General features: G+C 46.8%; 1 protein-coding gene across 1 annotated transcript; it reads left to right on the top strand.

Moving 5' to 3' along the window:
* Nucleotides 1-1,618: 1,618 nt before the first annotated feature.
* On the top strand, nt 1,619-26,407 carry Bace1 (beta-secretase 1). The gene is made up of 9 exons (XM_005328301.4): nt 1,619-2,384; nt 18,670-18,758; nt 20,285-20,501; nt 21,013-21,150; nt 21,749-21,883; nt 22,815-22,916; nt 23,259-23,408; nt 23,670-23,841; nt 24,443-26,407. The coding sequence occupies exons 1-9, from the start codon at nt 2,124-2,126 to the stop codon at nt 24,682-24,684; spliced, it is 1,506 nt and encodes a 501-aa protein (XP_005328358.1). The 5' UTR covers nt 1,619-2,123; the 3' UTR covers nt 24,685-26,407.
* Nucleotides 26,408-26,456: the final 49 nt, after the last annotated feature.

Genomic DNA, 26,456 nt, shown 5'->3' with positions numbered 1-26,456 from the left:
TTTCCTTCCAAGTGGATTACCAATTGTCACAACAACAGTTATTGAATAATGCATCCTTTTTCCTCTGATATTAATTTCATCTTTATTTATATACAATCCCCATACATTCGCTGGTCTATTGATTTTATTTTTTTCTCTGGTGCTCAAAATCAAAAACAGATACTCATGCATGCCTGACAAGCACTCTACCACTGAGCCATGCCTTCAGCCTTTACGATTTTTATGTGTCTAATCACCTTATTGTTTAGTATTCTTCATCATATCTTCTAATCTGCAGATAATGATTCCTTTATTTTCCAGCATTTATACCACTTGTTCAATTTTCTTATCTTATTGAATTGGCCAAACCAACCTAGACTCTGTGGAATAAGAATGGTGATAATGACCTTCCTTTTCCTAAGCCTGACTTCTATGAGAATAACTTTAGCCTATAACAATAGGTTTTCTATGATTTTTCACTATCTTTATGCCCCTCCCCTTCCAGGGTTGAGATTGAACCCAGGGCCTCACACGTGCCAAGCACTCCACCCCAGAGCCACTGAGTCACACCCCAAACCATTTGTTATCTTATTAAAAGTTTCCCTTTAGTTTTTTTTTTCATCAGAATGACTAGTGAATTTTAACAAGGGCTTTTTACTTCTGATAAATATCATGATGACATAATCATATATCATTTCTATTTTAAGTAACTAGAGCCCTACAGCTCTTTGTTTTAAACACTTAGCAATTAATATGTTGATGCTTCTTGGAGTTATAACACTTCAAAGGTCTCTTCAGCCATTCATCCTCAGCCTAACTGGCTGACAGTGCATGAATCAGGGGATCATAAGGATTTGTACCCCAAGAGCATCAAAGTTACAGATTCAGATAGAGAAGACCTGACTAGCTCTTAATTGCCAGGTGATTGCAGACTCTAGTGAAAACAGACACTCTTCATTCCCCTTGAACCCTTCTTGTGTGGTTTGCTGCCTAGCACACCCCTCCATTCCTTTAATCTTGTACCCCTAGTCTCTGTTCTAGAAATACTATGCATTTTTTAAAAAATGCATAGTATTATTTTTTAGTTGTAGTTAGACACAATACCTTTATTTTATTTATTTATTTTTATGTGGTGCTGAGGATCGAATCCAGGGCCTTGCACATGTTAGGCAAGTGCTCTACCACTGAGACTCAACCACAGCCCCCACTACCCATTTTTAAAGCTCAAATTAAATACTATCTTCTTCCATTGAATCTTTCCAGTTCCCTTAGATGTCCCCTAAAGTCCTACTCCTTAATGCCACATCCTTTGTTTGTAACCCCCCTGTGGCAGGAATCACTAAATTCTGCCCAATGGACAGAATGTAGTGTGCATTCATTTTACTTTGTAGCACCAGTAACCTGGCAGTGTGGTTGGCATACAGTGGGTGATCAATCAATGCTGAAATAAGTAATGACAAATGAGAGGTATGCCATTACTGTATCTGCATCGCCCTGCCGGCCCTGCCAGGGCTGGGGAAACTCTTCCCCCCCTCCCCCAGGGTGCTGCAAGGTGTACTCCACCTCGGCAGAGGGCATACCAGACCCCTTTCCAGCTCCGGAAGCTGGGCTGCCTGCCATGGAAAGACTACACTTCCCAGCGATCCCAGGGAAAAGCGAAAACCCTTTGGCTTTGACAGCCGCCGCCACAAGTCTTTCCGCCTCTCCAGCCTGCCTAGGGGCTGGGAGCTAGGAGCTGGATTATGGTGGCCTGAGCAGCTAACGCAGTGCAGGAGTCCGGAGCCCCTGCCCCTTCCAACACCACCGACTTCACCAGAAGGACCAGGACAGCAGCCGGCGCCAACCTGCCATGCCCGCCCCTCCCAGCCCCCTGAGGGGCCCAAGCCCACTGCTGAGGCTGGCTGCCGCCGTCCAGATGTAGCTGGGTCCTGGAGCCCAGTCGTTCCCCTCTCGTGCTCTGCAGATTTCTCCTGCTCGCCGACCATCGCCTGGACCAGGGGACTGGTTGAGAGGCCTGCAGGCACTGGAGTCCTGATGCCTCCAAGCCCCCTCTCCTGAGAGAAGCCACCGCCACCACCCAGATTTGGGAGCAGGCAACTTGGACAGACGTGGGCCTGAGGGAGCCCAGGAGGTTCGGGCCCACCATGGCCCCAACCCTGCCCTGGCTCCTGCTGTGGGTGGGCTCCGGGGTGCTGCCTGCTCATGGCACTCAGCTTGGCATCCGGCTGCCCCTGCGCAGCGGCCTGGCAGGGGCCCCCCTGGGGCTGCGGCTGCCCCGGGAAACCTACGAGGAACCAGAGGAGCCTGGCCGGAGGGGCAGTTTTGTGGAGATGGTGGACAACCTGAGGGGCAAGTCGGGCCAGGGCTACTATGTGGAGATGACAGTGGGAAGCCCCCCACAAACGGTAAGGTGATCGGGCTGGCGGCAGCCCTCCTTGCTGCACAGCAGGCGGGCGGGAATGCAGCAGGCTGTCCCCTGCTAAGATGGGCTGGTCCTTCAGGAGGAGGGACCCCTTTCCAAACCATTCCTCTGGGATCTTGTTGGCAGAAGTCATCCCGAGTGCCCCCCTTTCCTGCCTTCTTTGCCCCCTCTGGCATCCCAGAACCCCTGGGCTGACTGCCCTTCCCTCACTCGCAGTCATACACATGACCCCTCAGGAAGAATTTGGGGGCAAAAGAAGCATGTCAGTGAGGGAAGGGGCCAGGCCACAAGGACGCTATAACAGGTGTCAGCCCCCTCTGGCGCTGTCGGAGGAGTCTCCAAATTCCACCACTGTGGCTGCTGGCCACTCTACCCTCCTCTCCCCTGGCATTCCCAGGAATTCCAGGCCCTGACCTTCATTTCCTTGAGGACCAAGGAATCCTGGCACTAGTTGGATCAGCCCCTTCCTCCCATGGTCTGGGTTGCCACAAAAGCAGCAAAGAAGGGCCCTCCTGACCTAGTAGCCTAGAAGCCCCAACAGGCCCCTGCCTGCCCCGGGTCCCTTCCTTCTCCCCTTCATCCGTCCCCTTCCCCCATCCTACTCTCTTTCCTCTCTGCACTCCATCCCCTCCCCCACCCCAAGCCTCTAAGCACAGGCCAGAGGGGAGCTCAACTGAGCTTTGGAGAAAGGACAACTGGTAGAAAAGGAGTCATAGCCCGTTCAAAGAGGTTTTCTTTCACAGAAGAGGGGCATGGCAATGATGGAGAAAACACTGCCCACTGTCCCCATCCCCATTCCAACTGAAAATTGCCAAGGTACCTCCAAGGTAGCTGGTGGAGGTTGTGCCCTTCCAGCCAGTGTGCATGCCATGGTAGTGTGGGCTTGAGCAGCTCTCCACTTGGGGTGCCTGGCTGACCTCTGAGTACATCTGCCTCCTCTGTGGGTGAATGAGTCTGGACACGGACATTGATATGGTTCTGCATATGCTGGTGTGTGTGTCACCTTGAATCTGATCCCGCACATCTTTGTGAGCTACCCCTGGATCTGTGTCATGTCCATGTCTGGGAAGCCTATCCATGGTGGGTGTGGAAAGGTGGGTGTGGGTTGAGGGAAGAGACAGCCATGCTTCCCTGAACTCAGATGCTGGACCTAGGAGCACTGTGGACCCTCACCTTCCAAATACTTGACAGAAGCCAGCCTTCCTAAGTCTGTGCCAACAGTCCTACCTTCCAGAATTCAAGATTCTGGTCTCCCCCATTTACCCCCCCCGTCCCACCCTTTCCTATGCACCAAAACTTCTCCAGAAGTAGTCTCAAATCTGTGAGTGGAGACCAGGATAGTGCCTAAATCTAGGCCCTAAAAGCATAAACAAACAAAATGCTAGGCATTGTCAGGAAGCAGGAGGCATGTGGAGCATGGAGCAGGCTATGCTGCTGAACCAACAAGAGGTTTGGGGTCAGATAGACAAGGAATCCCCGCTCTATCTACTACCCACAGCTTTCCTTTTTCCCAGCTACATGGCCCTGGACAAATTATATAACCTCACTGAGGCCAATGGCTTGTCTTTAAAATAAGTGAAATGAGATTTCTTTTGCAAGATGATTGTGAGGATTAAATGAGACTGTAGATAGAAACACCTAGAACAATGTATCTGGACACATATTTGACCTCCAGAAAATATTGCCTCACTTTCTCCTTAACTGACCTGACCACTTCTTCCACTTCTATGATATGCTACACAATGAGGCATGAAAACTTGACCCTCCATATTTTACAGGTGTGAAACTGGGGGACCAGTTACTATACTTCCCTGGTCTCCAGAGTCAATGTATACATCCCCCAGTCCAGCTCTTGGCAGAGAGTAATTGCTCAAGCTTGTCAGATCCTTCCTGCTCCTTGCTAGAAGCTACAAAAGTGGGCTGGGAGTCAGTCACACCAGCCCAAGGAGCTGTGCCAGGGATTCCTCAGTAAAGCAGCTCTGGATTACTCTGTGACTCCTAACCTGAGCCTAAGCCAGCCAGTTTTCTCAGTGGCAACTTTGATCTTCATAGCAATCTGTGAGGATGAGCTTTCTCCCTACCTGTGGGGCTGTTGTAAGCAACAAATGAGAATATGGACGGCAAAGCACTGTGAACGAGCAAAAGTAAAATTTGGAGAGCATTCTCTATTTTGGGGGGCTAATCCACAAAGAGATGGAAAACCCATTTTCTGCCCATAAAGACCTTAGGAAGGAAATGAAGTATAAGTACTTAATGAAGGTAATACTCAAGTGATAGTCTGCAGATCCCTGTCATCAGAGCCTGTTAAACTCTCTGGACTCAGGGAGTCAGAATCTCTGGGGGGTGGGACCAACCCATTTGTATCTCAACTTTGAGAATCACTGATTTATGGGAATACAAAGAGTGAAGGGTTAGGGATATATGCTATAGATGTGCATAAAATAATGAGTGAATCAGGGAAGGCTTCCCAGAGGAGGCGTGCCCTGACATGGTCTTGAAGGATGGATGGTGTGGGAGGCCATTCCTAATGAGGAAATGGCACCTCTCCCACCATGCTAAAACTGCACCTTACTTGTCCATCTATGACTGCTGCTTCCCATCCTACCCACTTAAGGACTAGGAGAGGCCACAATGAATGAGGGAATAAGTTATGTGTGTTTGGGTTTGTGCATATTTGTTCAGGAGACAGAAGAAAGCCAGACCAGTTAATATTACTGGTTTGTGCTGAGACCAAATAAGTTTGGGTAAATAAGATAGAGCCAAATTACTTTATAAAAATCTTAAATAATAAGCAATAAAGTTTGACTTTGGTATTCAGCTATAAGGGGAAATTGAATTTGTGCAGAGGAATGATATGAAAAGCAATCATTTAGGAATAGACACTTGAATTTTAGAAAGAACAGAACAGAACACGAATACAAGCAGCAGGTGGCTCTGTCAAAAAACTATCCAGGTGTGAGGTGCTATGACTAGGATTGCATGAGGCTGTGATAAGAGGGAGAGGAACCGGAACCACCACCAGCTCGTGAGGATGTTACATGGCAGATGGGCAGGGCTGGTGTCAGTGCTGTGAAGGTTGAAGAAGCCAGCAACTATGATTTGGAGAGGGGACTCTGGAGTGAACTAGAGGTCAACAGGAAAGTTGGCAGGAGGGCGTGGTCCAGGAGTACTGCTGTACAAATGTATACTTTTGTTTACTAGTAGAGTATATGCAGAGTTTCTTTTATAAATTCTACATTATTTAATTCTTTTCTTTTTGAAAAACATGAGCAGAATTATATTTTCAAAGAACTTTGTTATATGCTATGTAGAAATACATTTTTTGTCCTTTACAGCAATTTCTTTTTTTGTACCAGGGATTAAAATCAGTCAGTCAGTGCTTAAGGGGTACTTAAGCACTGAGCCACGTCCCTAGCCCTTTTTATTACTAATTTTGAGATAGGGTCTCACTGAATTGCTTAGGGCCTCATTAAGTTGCTGAGGCTGGCTTTGAACTCTCAATCCTCCTGCCTCAGCTTCCTGAACCACTGGGATTATAGGCATGCACCACTGCACCCAACATTTACAGTAATTTCTACAATATATAAAGTCGTGTGTGTGTGTGTGTGTGTGTGTGTGTGTGTGTGTGTATGTGTGTGTGTGATGTGCTAGGGACTGAACCAAAGGTGCGTTACCACTGAGCCACAACACCAGCCCTTTATGTATTTTATTTTGAGACAGGGTCTCCCTAAGTTACCTAGGGCCTCACTAAATTGCTAAGGCTAGCCTTGAACTTGGGATCCTCTTGCCTCTGCCTCCAGAGCAACTGGGATTATAGGTGTGTGCAACTGCCTTTACAACAATTTCTACAATATATTAGGTCATGTGTATATGTGTGTGTGTGAACCAGAGGTGTGCAACCACTGAGTTATAGTCCCAGCCCTTTTATTTTTTATTTTGAGACAAGAATCTGGCTAAGGTGAGGAGGCTGGCCTTGAATTTGCCATCCTCATACCTTAGCCTCCTGAGTCACTGGGGAATTACAGGTGGGCCTGGCTAAAAAGATCTTTATTATTCACAGCCTCCAGAAGAAGAGAGGGCTCTGGAAAATTAAACCACTGGCCAGAGGGAAGATAGGAAGCTGAGATCTTGCTCCACCCCTTGTTCTTCCCACTGTGCCACTGTCTTGCAGACATGAATTTACCTCCAGCATTCATCATCCATTCTCCCCTAACACCTGCTTGGGCCTTCCTCACTACACTTGTCATAATGTGTTATAACTGGTTTTGTTTCCTTCATAAAATTCCCAAGCTCTTTGGGTGGGGGTGTAGCTCAGTGGTAGAGTGCTTGTATAGCCCAGATAGGGCCTGTTTTCCATCCCCAGCACTGGGGGGAAAAAAGTTCTTAGGAACAATCCTGTTTTTATCTTATTTATTTATTTTGTAGTGTCTTATCTATCTTTGCCTTCTAATACCTAGGACAGTGTCAAACTTAGAACATTCACCAAAAAATGTTAAGTGAATGAATTAATATGTTGCAAGTCATCTAAACAGAATTGTTGATGGGCAGCAGTAAATGCAGAATTGGGAGTTCTTGGAGAAAGTGTTTTTATTCTTTTCACTTAAAAGGATGTCGTCTCATGTTTTTATTTTTTTTGACTGAAAAGCGTCACTGACCAAACACATCATAATAAATTAGAAGTGAAATTTGGTGATAGTCAATTCAATGTAACAAATAATGTTTATTGAGTACTTACTATTTATAGAAGAAAAATAATGCCTTAATTTCAGCCCTTGGAGAGCTCACAATTTGGTCTAAGATATAAACTATAAACACAAACATCATATAAGACCAGATGCACTTGATACAGAGGGAAGAAGAATGGGTCTTGGAAGTTCACAAAGAGAAGTGGCCATTTCTGACAGGGTAATAGGAGAGGCTTGCTGGAAAAGTAAGCACTTCAAATATGGCCTTGATATGTGAATATGGCCTTGAATGATGAGAAAGCTTTGCTCTAAGTGGTGGGAAATTGACACTGCAGGGGAGGTGCATGCACTATGGTGAAAGGTTGGAAGTGGTGGTAGAGATACTGTGATGCAGGGTAGAATATGGGATTATTCTGGAAGTAGTTGGGAATCTTAGTAGGAATATAAGAAGAGGACAGTGGAGTCTAATTTGAGCTCCTGGGAAATAAGTGTGGAGGAAGACTTGGATAGTCTAGAGTGAGAGACGAGGATCTGTGAGGATACAAGGGCCTGAAGGAAGGTGCTAACTGTGAGGGCAGAAAGGAAGAAAGGTTCTCAGGACACGAGTATCCACATCTTATTTCCACCAGTCCTTCTCTGCCCTTATGAGATTTAAGAGGTGAGAGATAAGAAGACAAGTTGGCTTCTTTCTGTTGAACCCCTCTGACTTTTTGTCAGGGAACACAGCAAAAGGAGTAAGCTTTTAAAAGAATAATATGGTTTAAGTTCCCACATTTATTTTTCCACTTCAATTATGGACAGGTGTTAGCATGCCCATTTTGGGAATAAGGAAATTGAAACCCAGAAAGATTAAGTGGTTTGCCCAAAGTTACTCAGCTAGGAGGAACACAGCTGGAGTTCAAGTCTTTAGATTCCATGTTCAGATGCTAATTCAGACCCACATTTTATAGTCTTGAACGTGTTGGTTGACCTTGGAATGCTGACCTTGAGGGTATATTCCTCCACCAGCTGACCATGGGGGTCTGGAAACCAGGAGAGAAGTCAGAACTGGACAAGGAAATTTGGGAATCACCTGCAAATGTGGTTGTAGAAGCCAATTTAGCAAATGGACTTGTTCTTAGAATAGAGAGAAAAAAGAGAAAGGTGATTATGGAAAGAATATTGGGTATAGACAAAGGAGAAAGAAATGTTCAGAGAAGTGGAAAATTATGAGGCTTCAGGATCTCAGAAACCAAGAAGGGACAAGTGGTTTCCCTTTTTTCTCTCTGTCCTCCATAATGTTTTTCAAACTGTGCCTTGTAGGTTCTGTAAAGGGACCACAGAGGAAAAGGAGATGATTAGGAGAAAGATAAAGCAAGAACCTGGACCTCCCGTCCTTCCTATCTCTAAGCTGTCCACCTCCTACTGCTCCAATTCTCTTCATGCTCCTAGAACAATTCTGATTTTTTAAAAATTATTTTTACACAGTAGACTTTTGGGTTATATTTCATTTTTTAAATTATGTATTAAAATGGTTAAAAGCCATGGAGCTCAAAGAACTACCCTCCAAATTAAACAAATTAGGAAAGCCCCTAGCTGCTGAGCAGCCTGCTCAGCGCTTGTGACTATACTGGCCTTCCCAGGCTGGGCCTCAGCTGCACACAGACCTTTGCTAAAACCCTATCGTTTCACACACTTCTCCTCTGCCTCCCAGCTCTGTAAACCTGAATTTTATCTGGAGGTGGGGAGTGTTGAGAAAGACAGTGCCCTCTCTCTAAGGTAGAGAGTCAGGAGCCCTTCTTGGGCATCGCCAATGAAGACCTAAATAGAAAATTCTGATTGAAAATCCAGGAAGAGACTCATCTCTCAGGGAAATCCCCATTCCTGACAATTCACTTGTCTCTCTGCTGGGAGCCATCTCCCCTGGGTGCCTGGGCAGTGGAGAGTTCTGGGAAGGAGCCAGACCATTTTCTGGTTTCAGAGCTGCCCTAAGAGTCTCCTGACAGGATGGCCCAGAGGGCTGGAAAGCATTTACTGATGCTTGTCTGCCACATCTTCAAGTCCTGTAGTCAGGTGGTTCCTAAGAAGAAAGAGGTGGAATTCTGAGGAAAACACTGAAACATTAGTCCTGGGGGATACTGCCTCCACCCCCATGGGGTATCATGGAACACAGGCTCAGGTGATTTTTCCTACAGCCTGACAAAGCCATGGAACAAGCTGGCTGAGAGCCTTCTTCTCTCATGCCAGCCTTCCTCAGACTCCCCAACTGCCATCACCCTGTAACTACCCTCTTTGTGCCTACTGTAGCTCCATTGTATCCAGGCTGTCTTGTTGCTTAGCCTCTCGGGGTTGATGAACCCCACCACCTATCTTTTCCAGTGCCCATGGAGATTTTCCCAAGGAACATAAGGAATGAGCTCTAGCAGCTTCTAATGGCTGAAGCAAGTTAGCTTATGTGCTGGGCATGACCCAGATGCCATGGGAGGAAACTGGGCTTATGCCAGACACCAGATTTTTTCACTGAGAACTGACCAAGAGATTAAAGCCATTAAAATCTGTGAGTAGGACAAGTTAGACAACAGGAGGGACTTATTGTCTGACAATGAGAAGCAGGTAGCTAATAGCTGCTGTGTTCCCTTGTATAGCAGGGTTTTCCAGGTGGAGTCTGCAGAGGCTGAAGGTACACAAGAGGCCTCAAGGGCTGGAGATGCAGCTCAGTGATAGATTTAGTAGTTAATGTGTACAAGGCCCTGGGTTCAATCCCCAGCACAACCCCCTGCAAAAATCTTTAAAAGCCACTGTCTTAGATCTGTTTCTCTAAGAAGAGACTGGGACATTTTTTGATTGTATCCGTCATCTCGTGTGACTAGGAAGCACTGACAAATCCTAGTCGAGTTGAGATAGAGGCTGGGGGGGGGGAAAGGAGCATCCTGGCCCAAGGAGAAAGGTTTCACTAGATAACCTTGACTTAGGATGATCTTGACACCTTGGGATTCTTTGAAAACTAGCCTAAGGTGGGGTAAGTGACACTAGGAAGCCTTCATGCTCCCAAGTACCCACTGCCAGTGACCACATAGAAAGCAAAGTGACAGGCAGAAGATATGTCTGGGATAAGAGGTGTATCTTTGTGGGGTCAGCTGATTTGTCCAGGCTGGGAGGAACCTGGACAGGACCCAGTCTCTGAACTGTTTGAGGCAGGAACTTTGGCTGCTGACTTTAGGTTCCTCATATCCTTTCTCGCCCCTTCTCTTAGCCTTGGTCAAGTTTGGATCTGGGAAGATCCACTGAGAAAAGCAGATGGATCTGACTCAGAAGATTCTGGGACCAAGACACTCTGGAGCCACCAGGACCTCTTTAAGAACCTCAGGGCCCTGGACAGACATTCAGTCAATGAGCATGGATATGGGGGGGGGGGGCATCAGTTGTCACAATCACTGTGTTCAGTGGTCATGCATACTGCCAGATTGAAAATCCCTCCTGTGTGCACCCTGGGGCTGAGAATTAATAGCAGGAGTCTGTAGGATCACAGGGAACTAACTGCAGGAAATGAGGCAATTACTGTCAGTTTAAAAAAAAAAAATCAGTATGAAGTACCTACTTGAGACCAAGGAATAATTAAGTAATAAGGATACAAATGGCTCTCTGTCCTTGTGGAATTCATAGTCTGGGACAGACAGACAATCATAAAATAAGTGATTAAAGGTTTAGTGAGTTTGTGACAGAGAAGCATAGGTTCTGCAGGAGGAGGAGCCTCATCTTGGCTTGGGCACCAGGTAAGGCCTGTGGGAGATGGGATGTTTCACTGTGACTTGAAAGTTGAACAGGAGTTAGGCAACAGGGAGAGAACATTCCAGGCAAAGAAAACAGCATATGCCCTGGTGCACAAGTGAGATCATCCTTCTACTACTAGGAAACCACAAGAAGCACAGTGAGGAAAGGGGAGATGTCAAGAGATGTTTGCTGGGGTTGACCTATGACTGTTCAGATACCTTAAGGTCAAGGGTCCCAGGATTTAATTTAGATAGTTGGTAACAGATGTAGAATAACAAATTGCCAAAACGTAAGTGACTTTAAACAAGAGTCATTTCTCGCAATTCTGTGGGTTTTGGCTTGTGGTTCTTCTACAAGTCTCACTTGGGCTCACTCATGTGGCTTTTCTGGCTCTGTGAAGTCCTTCATCCTCAAGGAGGCAAGACTGAGTGGCTTCACACTGAATCTCAGGCCCATCCCCAGTGCACAAATGCCTAACAAGCCCCTCCTGCGTGGTTTGCTGATATCCTAATGGCCAAAGCAAGTCACATGGCTAAGCTCTGAGTCAGTGTCAGAGGGGATCTCCCAAGGGCATGGATACAGGGGCATGTGATTCATCAGTGTAGCAATCTACTACACAGGAAGGTCAAGGACATGGAAGACCACAATTGAAGGTTGGGCAGAACCAATAAATTCTTGTTCTAGGTTTGTGACTTGTTGTGTAAGATGGGTTAAGTTGCTCACTCATTCTAGGTCTCAGTTTCCTTTTTCAGCTTTAGCCAAAAGGCTTATTGGACAAGAATATAAATCATTTCCCTCATTGACACTGGGGTCCACACAGAAGAAAAGAGACTTCCTCTTTAGGATGAAGATTTGCAGAAGTGGTCAGAGCCTGGGATAGTCTGCTAAGAAAAGTTGTGGGTTTGTTTTGGTTCCAGAGTGTCACACATACTGACAAACATTCTGAGCTATACCCTCAGCCTAGGTTGTGGCTTCTTAATAACTAGAGATTATTCAAAATTGAAAAAAAGCCCTACCTCTCCTGGACAGTGGACAGATGCCTCCTGAAGGCCCTTTCCATCCACGAGAAGCTCAGCTATCCTGTCTGTTGAGGAGAGCTGGTATCAAGATGGGAGGGATTTGGGGAACAAAGGGCTCATCCCAAACTTGCCAGTTCCTTTCCTGTCTCATCATCAGAGATATGCTGAACAGAGTGAATCCAGGCAGGTGTGCCCTTCCCTCTGGGGCTTGTTAGCACTTCCCATCAAGCCACCTTCCCTCAGAAGCCTCCAGGGGCACATTTGTTTGTTAAGTGATTGGCACTGACCTAGCCCTGACCCCAGGCTACAGTCTCCTGGGCATCTGACTACTGGGTATGCCTGGGCCAGGGGACAAGGAAGAAGAGGGCTCCAGGCTGCAAGAACACAAGCCTCCTGTGTCAAGCCAGGGCCAGGAAAGAGGAGGAGGTCTAAGCCAGGCCACACCTATAGCCTAAATCAGCCACTGACTGGGATTCACTGAGGGATCATTCCCCAGCCCCAAAAGACAGGATTAGCTCTTCCACCATTTCTTTCCTTAATACAAGAAATACTTATTTCTAGGTACTGTGATACTCGGTAGAGATACAATGAGGATTTTTTTTAAAATTATATATGTAAGAGAGCCAGTGCAGTGGTACATGCTGATAATCCCAGCAACTCAGGAGCCTGAGGCAAGAGGATCAAAAGTTCAAGGCCAGCCTGGACAACCTTGTGAGACCCTGCTTAAAAATTATTATTTTTTTTAAAAAGGACTGAGAATGGCTGGATGCGTTGGTGCAAGCCTGTAATCCCAATGTCTGGGGAAGCTGAGACAGGAGGATCTGGAGTTCAAAGCCAGCCTCAGCAAAAGCGAAGTGCTAAGCAACTCAGTGAGACCCTGACTCTAAATAAAGTATAAAACAGGGCTGGGGATGTGGCTCAGTGACCAACTGCCCATGAGTTCAATCCCTAGTACCCAAGAACAAAAACAAAAAAGAACTGGGAATGCACCTTGGTGCTATAGTGCCTCTGAATTTAACCCCTAGTTAAAAAAAAAAAAAAATACAAAGAAAGGTGAGAATCAATGTGAAATTTCAAGAGTGGCAAGATTTTTGGAAGCATTTGAAGAACATGACCTAGTCTTTCTCCATGAGGAAGTCCCTTTTGAGCTCAGGCTTAAGGATGAGCAGGCAGTGAGCAGACAAAATTGCAAGTGAAAGAATGGTCCAGGCAGGGTGAGCAGCCAGTGCCACAGCATCTGTGGATAGGGAGACTGAGATGAGGCCAGTGTGGCTGGTGGGCAGAGGGCTTGGTAGGGGTAGGGGACACACATAGGTTGGATATGCAGCCAGGGTCAGACCATGAAAGGGCCTTGTAGGAGATGCTAAAATGTGAAGTTTTCGTTTTAATAGCAAAAGGCAATTATTGACTTAAGAGGGTAACTGGTCAAGTTAACACTTTATTTTATTTTTTATTTTTTAAAAGAGAGAAAGTTTTTTAATATTTATTTTTTAGTTTTCGGCAGACACAACATCTTTGTTTGTATGTAGTGCTGAGGATCGAACCCGGGCCACATGCATGCCAGGCGAGCACGCTACCGCTTGAGCCACATCCCCAGCCCCCTCAAGTTAACATTTTAAAAAGATCACTTCTGCTGCAGAAAAGACTGGAGAGGTACAGGGTGGATATACCAAGACCAGCTGAGAAGCCACTGTGCTATTCCAGGGTGAGATGATGATAGCTTGTCCTAGGAGTGGCAAAAGAGATTGCAAAAAATGAATACATTCAAGAATGTGGGGGGCTGGGGATGTGGCTCAGGCGGTAGCGCGCTCGCCTGGCATGCGTGCAGCCCGGGTTCGAACCTCAGCACCACATACCAACAAAGATGTTGTGTCCGCCGAGAACTAAAAAAAATAAATATTAAAAATTCTCTCTCTCTCTATCTCTCTCTCTCTCCCTCCTCTCTCACTCTCTCTTTAAAAAAAAAAAAAAAGAATGTGGAAGGCGTTAGTTGGACAGGACTGGTTGGTGCACTGGAAAGAGATGTGAAGAAGAAGAGGTATTAGGTTGTCTCTGGAGTTACTGCCTTAAAGAATAGATGGATGGTAATGCCGTTCACTGATACAGGGAACACTGGAAGATGACCAGATAGGAAGGACTGTGTAAAGTCAGCTCTGGACATCCTGGTTTTGACGTGTCTTAAGACACTTCAGTATGAGCATTCAGAACTCAATAGAGAGGAAAGAGTAAGCATTAGAAGCTTAGGGGGTCAGGAGGCTGAAGCAGGAGGATGGAGAGTTCAAAGCCAGTCTTAGCGAGGTCCTAAGCAACTCAGTAAGACCCTGTGTCTAAATAAAATATTTTAAAAGGGCTAGGGATGTGACTTAATGGTTAAGCACCCCTGGGTTCAATCTCTGGTACCAAAAAAAAAAAAAAAAAAAAAAAAGAAGAAGAAGAAGCAGCAGCAGCAGCAGAAGTAGGAGCAGCTTAGAAGTCCTGGCATTCCAGGCAAGATGCTTAGCGGGGAGAGGATGGTGTGAGAGGAAGAAGCCCAAGCTTGGGGATGTGAGCCTGAGAAGAGAGAGAAGAGAGGACCTGAGGAGTAAGACGAGGACTGACTTGAGAAAACTCTCTTGTGTTGGTGACATGAAATCATTGGTAATTGTAGTAAGGGCTGTTTGGTAGTGGAAGGCTGGAGGCAGACCCAGTTTTAGAATGAGTTGAGGAATGTGTAGGAGGTGAAGAAATGAAGACAGCTTGGCTTATGAAAGGAGAGGAGAAAGAGGGTAGCTGGAGGCGGGTGTGAGATTAAGGAAGTTTTTTGTTATTTTTTAATGAAGAGACTCAAGCATTTGTAAAGGCCAGTAGAAGAATCCAGAATTGATGGTGTTGGGGGTGTGGGATGACATGATGGCTGAATCTACCTGAGGGAAGAGACATCATTAATCGGGTAGGTGCCTGAGAAAGGAGAAGGGAATTGGCTCCAGAGCTAAGGTGAGGCTGAGCCAGGAGGGACAGCTGAGGGGAAGGATGGGCTGGGGCAGCTGCAGGCAGGCTGGTATGACTGGCTGTGGAGATGAGGATGGTCCCATCTAACAACCCCCTCCTATGAATAACAAGTAAAACTTCCACTACTTACTTCCCTCTTGGGCTGCCCCTGAGGCCGTGTCCATGAGTGTGGTGGCTCAGCTCCTTTACCTCCACATCCCTGCCCTGAAAAAGGCCTCCACTGGAGTGGGAAGGGAGAGAGGTCTCCAGGGAGAGCCCAGAGGGCTCAGCTAGACATATTGAATGACAGGACCAGAAATGACTTCTCTCAGAAGCAGGACCACATGCAAAGGACAAAGAGTCAGACATTTGCTCCAGAGGGAATCTTTACTTTTCTTTTTTTTTTTTTTGAAGAGTGTGGGGAGAGAAAGAGAGAGAGAGAGAGAGAGAATGAACAGTGGGGGGCCTGGAATCCTGGCGTGGGGGTGAGTGAGGGGGACAGGAGTGGCAGGTGTTCCTTCCTGGGCTTGGCCCCCTTTGAGGTAGAAGAGGAAGAATTTCTTTAGAAGGAATAGAAAGACTGAGACTGGAAGGGGATCAGGAAGCCCTCAAGATGGGGAACACAGTAACCTGCAGAGAGAGGAAAGGAGGGGAGTAGGGAGACAAGGAGCACACCCCACCACACACACTAAAATTCCATTCCAGCTGGGAGCGGTGGCGCATGCTTGTAATCCTAGAGATTCTGGTCACTGAGGCAGGAGGTTCCCAAATTTGAGGCCAGCCTCAGCAACTTAGCAAGACCTCTCAAAATAAAAGATAAAAAGGGCTGGGGATGTAGCTCAGTGGTAAAGTATCCTCAGGTTCAATCCCCAGGATCAAAACCAAAAACAAAGAAACAACAACAAAAAAAACCCTTCATTCCACTGTAAAGAAATAGCCATGTATGCTAGAGCGGGCCAGGCACACACATTCCAGGTAATCCCCCCTTACCACCACCTTGCAGAGGCTACTACAGGGACTGTATAGGAAAGAGACCCCTTTCTCTTTGGGATCCAGTAATAGCAGAGAGCCCTGTGATATGAGGCCCACCCGGGTGCTGAGAGTTGAAGGAGGTCCTGGGGAGGCGGGGTGAAGAATCCTTTTTTTAAATCATTAACCTGGATGATTGAAATCTGAACTGCTGAGCCTCCCAGTTCTATTGATTTTCTCTGAAAGCACAGCAGCTGGAGCTGGTGGCTGCCCAGAGACCAGAGAGAGGGAGAGGCAGCCGAGGGGAGGCAGGGAGGGAAATGGGAAACCAGCCAGGGGTGTGGGGCTGGGAAGGAGGCAGGGGCACAGGGCTGAGAAGCAGGCTTTGGGGACAGGCTGGAGGCCAGGAAGTCAAAGCAGGCACTGGGGGTGGGTACAGTCAGCACAGCCACAGAGGCACCACAGAGAGCAGGGAGGAGCCAGGAGAGGATCTGGCAGAGGACAAAACTGAAGCTGGAGAAGAAGTGATCTGCACAAGGTGACAAGGTCAGAGCCTGCACCAAACCGGAACTCAGCTGATTTCACTGCATTGATAGAGGGTACAGAAATAAAGGCCCCAAGGTTGGGGGGGGGGAGCTGAGGTGCTGAACATGAAAAGTAGGCAAGAAGGGGATTCATTTTACATATTACCATTTTTGGAGGACAGGAGCCTCATGAGAACACAGTAGATTCTCACAAAAAATGGCTCTGGTCTGACTGAGGAGGGGTCAGACCATCAGAGTGTTACTGAGCCGGGACGTTGTGCCTTTCATGCAGTGTGTCAATCACTGAAGTGATGAATTTTGCCAAAGAGAAAGAGTATATTCACACTTGTAATCCCAGCAACTCAGGAGGCTAAGACAGGAGGATTGCAAGTTCAAAGCCAGCCTCAGCAATTTAGTGAGGCCCTAAGCAATACAGCAAGACCCTGTCTGTAAATAAAATACAAAAAAAGGGCTGGGGATGTGGCTCAGTGGTTAAGTGTCCCTGGGTTCAATCCCAATACCAAAAACAAAACAAAACAACCAAGAATTTATTCACAAGGCAGTGAAATGTGACAGAGTTGAAGGATATTTGTGGGATAAAGAACAGAGTTGCTATAGTTTAGATCTGGAATGTTCCCACAAAGGCCCATGTGTTAATATCTCAGTCTTCAGCATGTTGTTACTGGGAGATGGTGGAAACTTTAGGAGATGGGGCCTAATTAGTAGAAGGAACTTGGGTCATTGGGCATGTGCCTTGGAAAGGGATATTTGGATCATGGCCCTTCCTTGTCTGTCTTGGTTCCTGTCCTCTGTGAGATGAACAACCTCCTCTGCAAACATTCCCAACACATACATCATGCTGCCACTGGCCCAAAGCAAGGTGGCCAAGTGACCATGGACTGAAACCTCTCAAACCGTGAGCCAAAATAAACCTTTCCACCTTTTAAGTTGATTTGCTCAGGTATTTTGTAATAGCAACAGAAAGCTGACTAACACAAGGGTGGTCTGAGGTTCAGGAAAGGTGTGGAGGTAAGTAAAGTGAAGGAATAGGTGGTCTGTGCAAACTTGAAGACTGCATGGAAAACAGTGATGTTAGCATATCTGAGAGTGGAGTTTTGGTCCTCTGATGTCAAAAGATCACATAGTAGATACCTGTGCAGGCTCAAATAAAGGGACTGGTGGTTTCAATCAGTTTGATACACAAGGCTAAATAAAACCAATCTAATCCTTAACAAGGTGAATGAGGTGTTATCTATAGTAAAGGTAGCTGAGGTCTATTAGTTTATTGTTTAGTTAAGTGACTTCTAAAATCAGTGATGAAAATAACTATAAGTGAATGAATCTAGAAGATTTGTTCAGATTTTCTCTGGATTTCAAAAGAAAGAACATGCTCTTTGGTTTTTAAACTTTCACTAGGGACAGAAAATGGCTCAAGCCTCTTAGAACAGAAAAAAAAAATTATGAGAGCCATTGCGGTGGCACATGCCTATAATCCCAGCCATTCATGAGGATCAAGAGTTCAAAGCCAGCTTCAGCAAAAGTGAGATGTTAAGCCACTCAATGAAATCCTGTCTCTAAATAAAATACAAAATAGGGCTAGGGTTGTGGCTTAATGGTCGAGTGCCCCTGAGTTAATCTCTGGCTATAAAAAAATTATGAGGACTCAGTTTTAAGAGGAGGAGGAAAAAACAAGGTAAAAGAAATGCTAGGAACTGCACAGCAAGGAGCACCAAGAAGACTGCTGTCTGTGTCCATGCAGCCCAAACCAGGGCCAGCACAAGATGGGTTTTCAGCAAGACATCATATGTGGCTCCTGGTTCTCCATTATTTCTGACAATAGGACATATAGGCCTCCTATGAAATTCTGAGATAGAAGGGGAGGAGGGCAGGGTCACAAATACACAGGCAATATGTGTCCTCCTAGGACCCTTACCCGTGCCAGCTTCTAGAACAGCTTTTCTATGAGCTGGGGTGGGGGTGGGGTACATAAGGCTTCTTCCTGGGAGAATCGGAAAAGGAGGAAAGGGACAGGCTTCTGAGAGCAGAGGCCATCTGATGATAGAAATGGGAACGGTGAAGACACACATCCAGTGTGGCTCTCATGACATTGAAAATGTCAATTCTATAAACAGAAGCAGACACAACATTTCTGAAGCCAAATTGAAGGTTCCATGGACCCCAGGTTCTGTTTGTGGTTGTGGTACCAGTGGGTGCCAGCCTGGCTGGTCCTGCATCATGGATGCTTCAGCCTGGACATCCCAAAAGAAAAATGTGGCTGAGGGGTGAGGGGCCGTAAGGCTACTGAGTCCAGAGCCGTCTATCCACAATGAATTTCTCTTCCCTTTCTCTGACAGCTCAACATCCTGGTGGACACAGGCAGCAGCAACTTTGCTGTGGGGGCTGCCCCCCACCCTTTCCTGCATCGATACTACCAAAGGCAGCTGTGAGTCCTGGGGAGAGCACAGGGGAGGAACCTTCCCCAAGGAGAGTTGGGAGGGGTGCAGAGAGAAAAAACAGATCCTCAGATCCTTTCTTCCTGCCAGGGAAAGGGAAGGGAAAAGAAGGCAACAGTGGCTAGGGGAGAAGGGTGAAGAGGAAGTTTAAAGAGACATACTGAGGGAAAGTGTGATATGAAGGCCAGCCACCTATAGGAGAAGGAGGCAGAATGCTCCATGGCTCCCCAAGCCATCTCAGCAGGGAGGCAAGGGGGGCTTCACCCAGTGCTGTCAGTGGCTCACAGTTTTCTGACAAGAGCAGCTAAAGCTAGGCTGAAAGTCTGCAGTGGTTAGCTCCCTTTACTGTGTTCTCACCCAGGGACCACTGCAGGTGGCTTTGCATGGTTCAGGGATGTGAAAGAATTTTCCATAACCCCCACTGCCTGGACCCATATCAGGAACTGAAAGCTACAATGTCTTTTCCATGGACCACCCAGAGTGCCACCAGCTGGGTCCAGCTCACTGGTCAAAGGGAGGTTGGAGTGAGTTTTTAGGTCAGAAAGGCAGTGGAGAAAGATCTGGAAGCCCCCTTTAGGCATTATGGGCTAGGGATGTGGCTTAGTGGTAGAGTGGTAGCCTCCAAGCTTTCCAAAGCATGAGACCCTGGATTCGATTCCCAGCACCACAAATACATACATACATACATACATACATACATACATACATACATAAGGCATTATAAGGAAATGGCAAGAAGGCATCTAATATCTGAGTCACTTGTGTGAGGATGAAAGCAGAAGCTTGCATCCTAACCTTAGACTTCCAGGCAGGTGCCAGTTCCTGCCTTCTTTGGCCCCCTTCTCTTTTAACATCCCTACCTAAACAAACAGTTGGGGAGGGACAGGGGTAGGAGCAATGAAAGGGCATTCAGGAATTTATCCCAATCCATCACTGCTCCCACTCAAGCCCTGGCTAGTGGCATGCTTGTTGATAAGAATGCTTCACCAGGTGGTGTGCAATGCCTAGCAGCTCTGCTGAGAGGCTTATGCAAATCCTTTCTCTAAAAGAACTTGCTACAAGCTTCCACACTCACCCTGCCTGGCATTTTCTCCATCATATAGATGGTACCACAGGGTCCCAAGGCAGAAAGTAAGTCAATGGCTCCTTTTCTGTGGGAGCCTGCTGGAATCAGGGGGAGAAAGAGATGCTGCTAGCTGTCCCTGCAGCAGCAGCACAACAGCAGACACAATCCACAAAGCCCAGCTTGTTCTTCACAAGCTTGAGCTCCAGATCCAGAATATGCACTACAGAGATAGGACAGCACACTCTGGCAATAGCTCCCCTCATCTTTTTATAAGATCACTTTATAATTTTTTTTTCTGGGTGAGGAATCTAGGGATATTCTACAGAGTAGCCTGACAGCAGATTCTAGGATGTCCCTGAGATAAGATGGCATTGGCAGTAGGTTTGATGGTGGATCTCCATACCAGTTGTTGTGGTTCTGCATCTACAGATTTCTGCCTCCTTTCCACAGGTCCAGCACATACCGGGACCTCCGGAAGGGCGTTTATGTGCCCTACACCCAGGGCAAGTGGGAGGGAGAGCTGGGTACCGACCTGGTGAGCATCCCTCACGGTCCCAACGTCACTGTCCGTGCCAACATCGCTGCCATCACTGAATCAGACAAGTTCTTCATCAATGGCTCCAACTGGGAGGGCATCCTGGGGCTGGCCTATGCGGAGATCGCCAGGGTGAGAGGGACAAGGCCTGACCTTACACACTGAGTCTGCATGTTGCATGCTACCTGCCATGTGGGAAAGGAATTAGGAGAAAGAAGGGAGAAGAATAGACCCAAAGATAGATACATGTTAGTGTGAAGTGTTACTGAGCAGGGGTAGGGTGGTAGTCTTAATTTCAGCCATACGGAGGGCAGAACTATAGTGACAGCAGCTCTTATAGGTACAGGAATAGGTTGTGGTTTCTATGAACTCTAGGATCATTAAAAATGAGAGGCCCCCATAAATCTGAAGTAGATCAGGCATACAAGGATGAAAGAGTCTCTGGCTGTGGGCCATGATTTCCTGTTTGCATTGCCAGTGTCTCTTGCTACCCTCTCTCTAGCAAATCTCAGTGCCTCAACATTGTCTTTCCCAAGGAACATCCCCAAGTTTTTGCTCTTGCCTTCCAGCATAGGCAAAAACTGGCCTCTGTCCACTAGGGTCTTGCATGTGAGGATTCACTCCTTGTCTCTTTCTGCCACAGCCCGACGACTCCCTGGAGCCCTTCTTTGACTCCTTGGTGAAGCAAACCCACGTCCCCAACCTCTTCTCCCTGCAGCTCTGTGGCACTGGCTTCCCCCTCAACCAGTCTGAGGTGCTGGCCTCAGTCGGAGGGAGTATGGTGAGTAGGTCGTCAGAGGAAGTCCTGGCACTGGGAGAGATAGGTGCCATCTGCCCCCCTCCCTCTAGGTTACAACACAGTCATCTCTACCACTTAGAATCAAGAGCCATTATTTTCATCCTTGCATTATTCCTGAAAGAACTCAAGGCATCTATGGTAAACCTGGGATGTAGATTAGGAATATTCAAAGGAAATGAAAATAAGACCTATTGAATTCAGATTACTCAGTCTGATGATCAGAAGGCAAGAGATACATGCAGTTTAAGCTATTTATTAATTAATTAGGACAATGGTGAATAGTTCTCCAACAAGCAGAGAAGATAAAAACTCATAATTGAAGCACATAATCAATCCATTCAACATTTATTCTGCCAGTTTAGGTTTAAATAACTTTATAGCAAAAGTCTCTTTCCCTGAACACACTTGAGAAACTATAAATCGCTTTGGGGCATGATTTGATTAGAAGCAGGAAAATGAAAAAGGTCATCTGTGGAGGGCTTTGCCACCCCCAAGGAATGCCTGATCTTATTGCTTGGTTTCTGGGTGGCTTGCTCTTCCTCCAGACAGAGACACAGATACCTGCCTCTTCTTCTCCTAGATCATTGGGGGTATTGACCACTCACTGTATACGGGCAGTCTCTGGTACACTCCCATCCGGCGGGAGTGGTATTATGAGGTGATCATTGTGCGGGTGGAAATCAATGGACAAGATCTGAAAATGGACTGCAAGGAGGTAATGAAACCAAGGGGCAGCCAAGGGGAGGTGAATGGGATAGATGCCACAGTAAGGGGTGGCTTTTCATTATGGGGTTGGAACAAGGAGGCAAAGGTAGGGGACCTGTGGAGAGGTTGAAGGCTAGGTCTAGAAATCAGAAGCTTAAGGGTCACAGAGCAGGACCTGAGGTTAGGCGCCAGGGATGGGCACAGCACTTTTACAGAGATCATGGGGCTTATGGTCTAGTGATAAAAAGAGCATGGACCTAGTCCCTGACTGGACTCTTTTCACTGACTGGCCAGCTTTATGGTCTCAGGCAAACCATTTGCGAGGCAGTGTCATATGCCACAATAGAAGAGTCCAGCTTTGGAGCCAAAGACCTGAATTTGAATTCGGTTCTGCCATTTACTAAATATGTGCCCTTAGGCTAGTTACTATTCAGTGTTTTCAGTTTCCTCATCTGCAAAACAGAGGTAAAAACAACTTTCCCAAAGATCATGGAGAAGGTCAAGAAAGTGTCTTCAGTGGCTGGCGGTACCCAACAAATGCTAGGTAAACCATTTGGGTCTCCTTCCCTAGATTCTTATGTATGGTAAATTAGTACTCTGACAAACTAAAAAGCACTAAACAAAATTATTTTTAAGATTGGAGAATATCTGCAATTGTACAACATTTAGTGAATGCCTCCTGTCTGCTGGGCACCATTCTAAGAGTTTTCAGTGAGTTAATTTAGTTAATCTTTACAATAACCCCTGAGGTAGGTTAATATCCTCATTTTCGAGATGAGGAAACTTAGGCACAGAAGTAACTGGCTCAAGGAGGTACATACATGAAGTGGCAAAGCCAGGATGCCAACCCAGGAAAGGCTCCAAGCAATCAAACTCACCTCTCCAACTCTGCCCAGAGCCTGGCATCAAAAACTCTTCTAACCCTTTCCTCTCCTTCTCAGTACAACTATGATAAGAGCATCGTGGACAGTGGCACCACCAACCTTCGTCTGCCAAAGAAAGTATTTGAAGCTGCAGTCAAATCCATCAAAGCTGCCTCCTCGGTCAGTGGACTAAGAACAGGGTATAAGAGATGTCACAGTTTCAGAGGAAGTCAGTGAAAGTTGCATTTCTCAGCAAGAGTCAAGATGTCTCATTTAGATCTTTCCACTTAGAGCTCTTAACAACTGCTCTCCTTTATGGGTCTGTTGCTCTTGATACAATCCTCCAGTACAAATCGATTACCTTTGTTGCAGTTCACCTTTCCCTACCTTGGATATTTCCCTAGAGAAGTAAATAAAGGGCCCAGTCAATGTCCTATGAAAATGGGACAGGAAAGAGAGTAGGAGAGGAAGGACAGCAGGAGAGGCCGATTCCTCACTGTTATTCCTTTCTTGTTAACACAGACAGAGAAGTTTCCAGATGGATTTTGGCTAGGGGAACAACTGGTATGCTGGCAAGCAGGCACCACCCCTTGGAACATTTTCCCCGTCATCTCACTCTACCTGATGGGTGAAGTCACCAATCAGTCCTTCCGCATCACCATCCTTCCACAGGTATGTCCCCAATCTGAGGTGGTGGATCAGAGGAAGAGGACAAAGTACATATTGGGAGATGGACAGCGGGTATGGTTTTATACTTGGAAGACAAAACCAATAAGTGTCCAGTGACAAAAGGTTCTTGGAAAAACCCATCCCCTTAGCACTCAGGGATGGCAGAGGGAAGAGCTAAGTGCAGAGATACCTAGAGGGCAATGATAGGGGGAAGAAGAGAGCAAAGAAGACACCCTCTAACCTTTGATTGCTTGCTTACCCTAGCAATACCTGCGGCCGGTGGAAGACGTGGCCACGTCCCAGGACGACTGTTACAAGTTTGCCATCTCACAGTCATCCACCGGCACTGTTATGGGAGCAGTAATCATGGAGGGCTTCTACGTTGTATTTGATCGGGCCCGGAAACGAATTGGCTTTGCTGTCAGCGCTTGCCATGGTGAGAGTACCAGGAACAAGGGTGTGGGGTCACTGTCCATATTCTGCCAGCAGTTAGGACACCTGTTACTTTGGGAGGGAGTTAACAGATACCTCAAGCTAAATCAACATGTTGTGTGAAAACTAGTGTCAGTGTTTATGGAGGATTTCTTTTTGTTGTTGCTTTCTGGATTGTCTCCCCTGGTGACTCCCTGCCTAGACTGGTAAGCTGTTGGAAAGCCAGAACAGCAAGAGCTGCCTCAACACCTTGGGAAGCTTTAAATGCCAGGCAGCAGGCTGTCAGCTGCCCCACAGTGAGGCTGAATGCCACTTCAGAACGGTGGCAGGGTTTTGTAGTGAAATTTCATACAGTAGGCAAGTGTGCTAGGGGTGTAAGAGGCTAGCTTTTTGGTCAACCCAGAACTACTACTTTTAGGGTATCATTCCTAGTGGATAGATAAGCAGGGCCCTGGGAGACAGGCCTGACTTTCCCACCTACTCCTAAATAACTCCAGGAGGGAGAACTAATTTCAAGGCTGATTTCGAGGTGTCACTATCAGCAGGTCTTTTGTAGCTGCTCTGTGACAACAAGAGCTACCCATTTACATCTGTCCTTTCTCCAGTGCACGATGAGTTCAGGACGGCAGCGGTGGAAGGACCTTTTGTCACACCAGACATGGAAGACTGTGGTTACAACATTCCACAGACAGATGAATCAACCCTCATGACCATAGCCTATGTCATGGCTGCCATCTGCGCCCTCTTCATGCTGCCACTCTGCCTCATGGTGTGTCAGTGGCGCTGCCTCCGCTGCCTGCGCCATCAGCATGATGACTTTGCTGATGACATCTCCCTGCTAAAGTGAGGAGGCCCGTGGGTGAAGACAGATTCCCCTAGACCACATTTTGGTCACAAGTCGGGAGACTCAGATGGCACCTTTGGCCAGAGCACCTCAGGACCCTCACCCACCCACCAAATGTCTCTGCCTTGGCAGAAAAAGAAGGAAAAGCCGTCAAGGTGGGTTACAGGGCTTGCACTGGTAGAAAACGAGAGGGAAGAAAGAAGCACTCTGGTGGCAGGAATACCCTTGGTCACCTAAAACTCGAGATGGGAAATTCTGCTGCTTGAAACTTCATCCCTGAACCTTTGTCCACCATCCCTTTAGATTATCCACCCAAAGTATTCTTTCCTTACTTCCAGAAGTCCTGGCATTATACCCAGGTTACCCCAGCATGTGTCTCTGTGGTACCCTGGCAGAGAAAGGGCCAATCTCATTCCCTGCTGGCCAAAGTCAGCAGGAGAAGATGCACAGTTTGCTATTGCTTTAGAGATAGGGACTGTAGAAACAAGCCTAACACTGGTACAAAGACTGCCTCTTGAATTAAACAAAAAACAATTAGATGGAATATTTGTACAAATGAGGAGTGGTCAGAAAGAGGAGAAGGAGGGCGGGGGGTACAGCAGTTGGGATCACAGCTAGGAAAGGCAGAGATACAACCACTCGCCAGTCCCAGTTTTAGACCTCATCTCCAAGACAGAAGCCCATCTCCTGAGACAGATGTCATTTCTCAATGTTTCTGTGGTCACAGCCTGACCAAAAAGTGAGATGGGAAGAAGGGCTTATCTAGCCAAAGAGCTCTTTTTAAAGCTCTCTTGATTAAAAAGTGCCCATGAAGAAGTTCCACTTAACAAAATAATTTCTACCTTAATTCCACTTGTCTCTTCCTGACCCCTTTCCTCTATGTATGATAGGTGGTAGTGAAACACCCCAAACCCCAAAGCCCCAGGTGTCCTAGGGGAGAGGAATTGGAGTTTAACAAGACTGGGCATTATCTTCCTGGTCACAGGTTCACTCCCTCCCCAAGGCCCCTATTGCTCTGGAGCTTTGCAGCAGAGGTGCTAAAAGGAACAGAGAGAAGGCCTCTCCTATCTAATCCTTGAAAGCAGAATCCTGAAGATTCATTCAACAGGTATAGGAGTGATGCCTTATACCTCTGCCCAGATTTCTTCCTGTTTAGCTGTAAGAAGTGGTAAGATCATTAGATTAATACTGAGTGGTTTTATTGTTTTCTTTGCTTCTCTAATGGCCCCTCCACTTATTTGGCTAAGGCTTCACACACTGGCTAGTGTTATACTATGACTGTCAGCAATCGAGGGCTTTCTGGCTCTTAGCCACTGCCTTTGGTGTCAAGGCTGCTTGGAGAAAGGATGGCAGCCTCAGGCTTCCTTATTTTCTTCACCACTTTTCCTTTGTTGGAGGCTGTCCTTTCTCCTATCCTGCTTTCTGCTCCCCACTCCCATGGGTACCCAGGCTGGTTCTTGGGTTAGGCAGTGGGGACCAAGTTCATTTTCTCCCTATCAGTTCTAACACAGTAGACTATGATACCAGTGTTAGTGGGAAGAGCTGAGTTTTCCCAGTATACCCACTGCATCCTATCCGGTCTACACACTGCTGCCAGGCAGGGTACCTAGCAAGTAGAGAATTATTTGATGAGGGAGAGGGAAATATAAGGAGGGCCTCTGGAGTTGCTGGCCTCTGCCAGTTGCCCACAAGCCATAAACCAATAAAACAAGAATACTGAGTCACAGTTTTTTTTATCTGGGTTCTCTTCACTCCCACTGCACTTGGTGCTGCTT

Source organism: Ictidomys tridecemlineatus, chromosome 4 (assembly GCF_052094955.1).
Source record: "Ictidomys tridecemlineatus isolate mIctTri1 chromosome 4, mIctTri1.hap1, whole genome shotgun sequence".
NCBI lineage: Eukaryota > Metazoa > Chordata > Mammalia > Rodentia > Sciuridae > Ictidomys > Ictidomys tridecemlineatus.
This window is presented reverse-complemented; position numbering and strand designations above follow the sequence as displayed.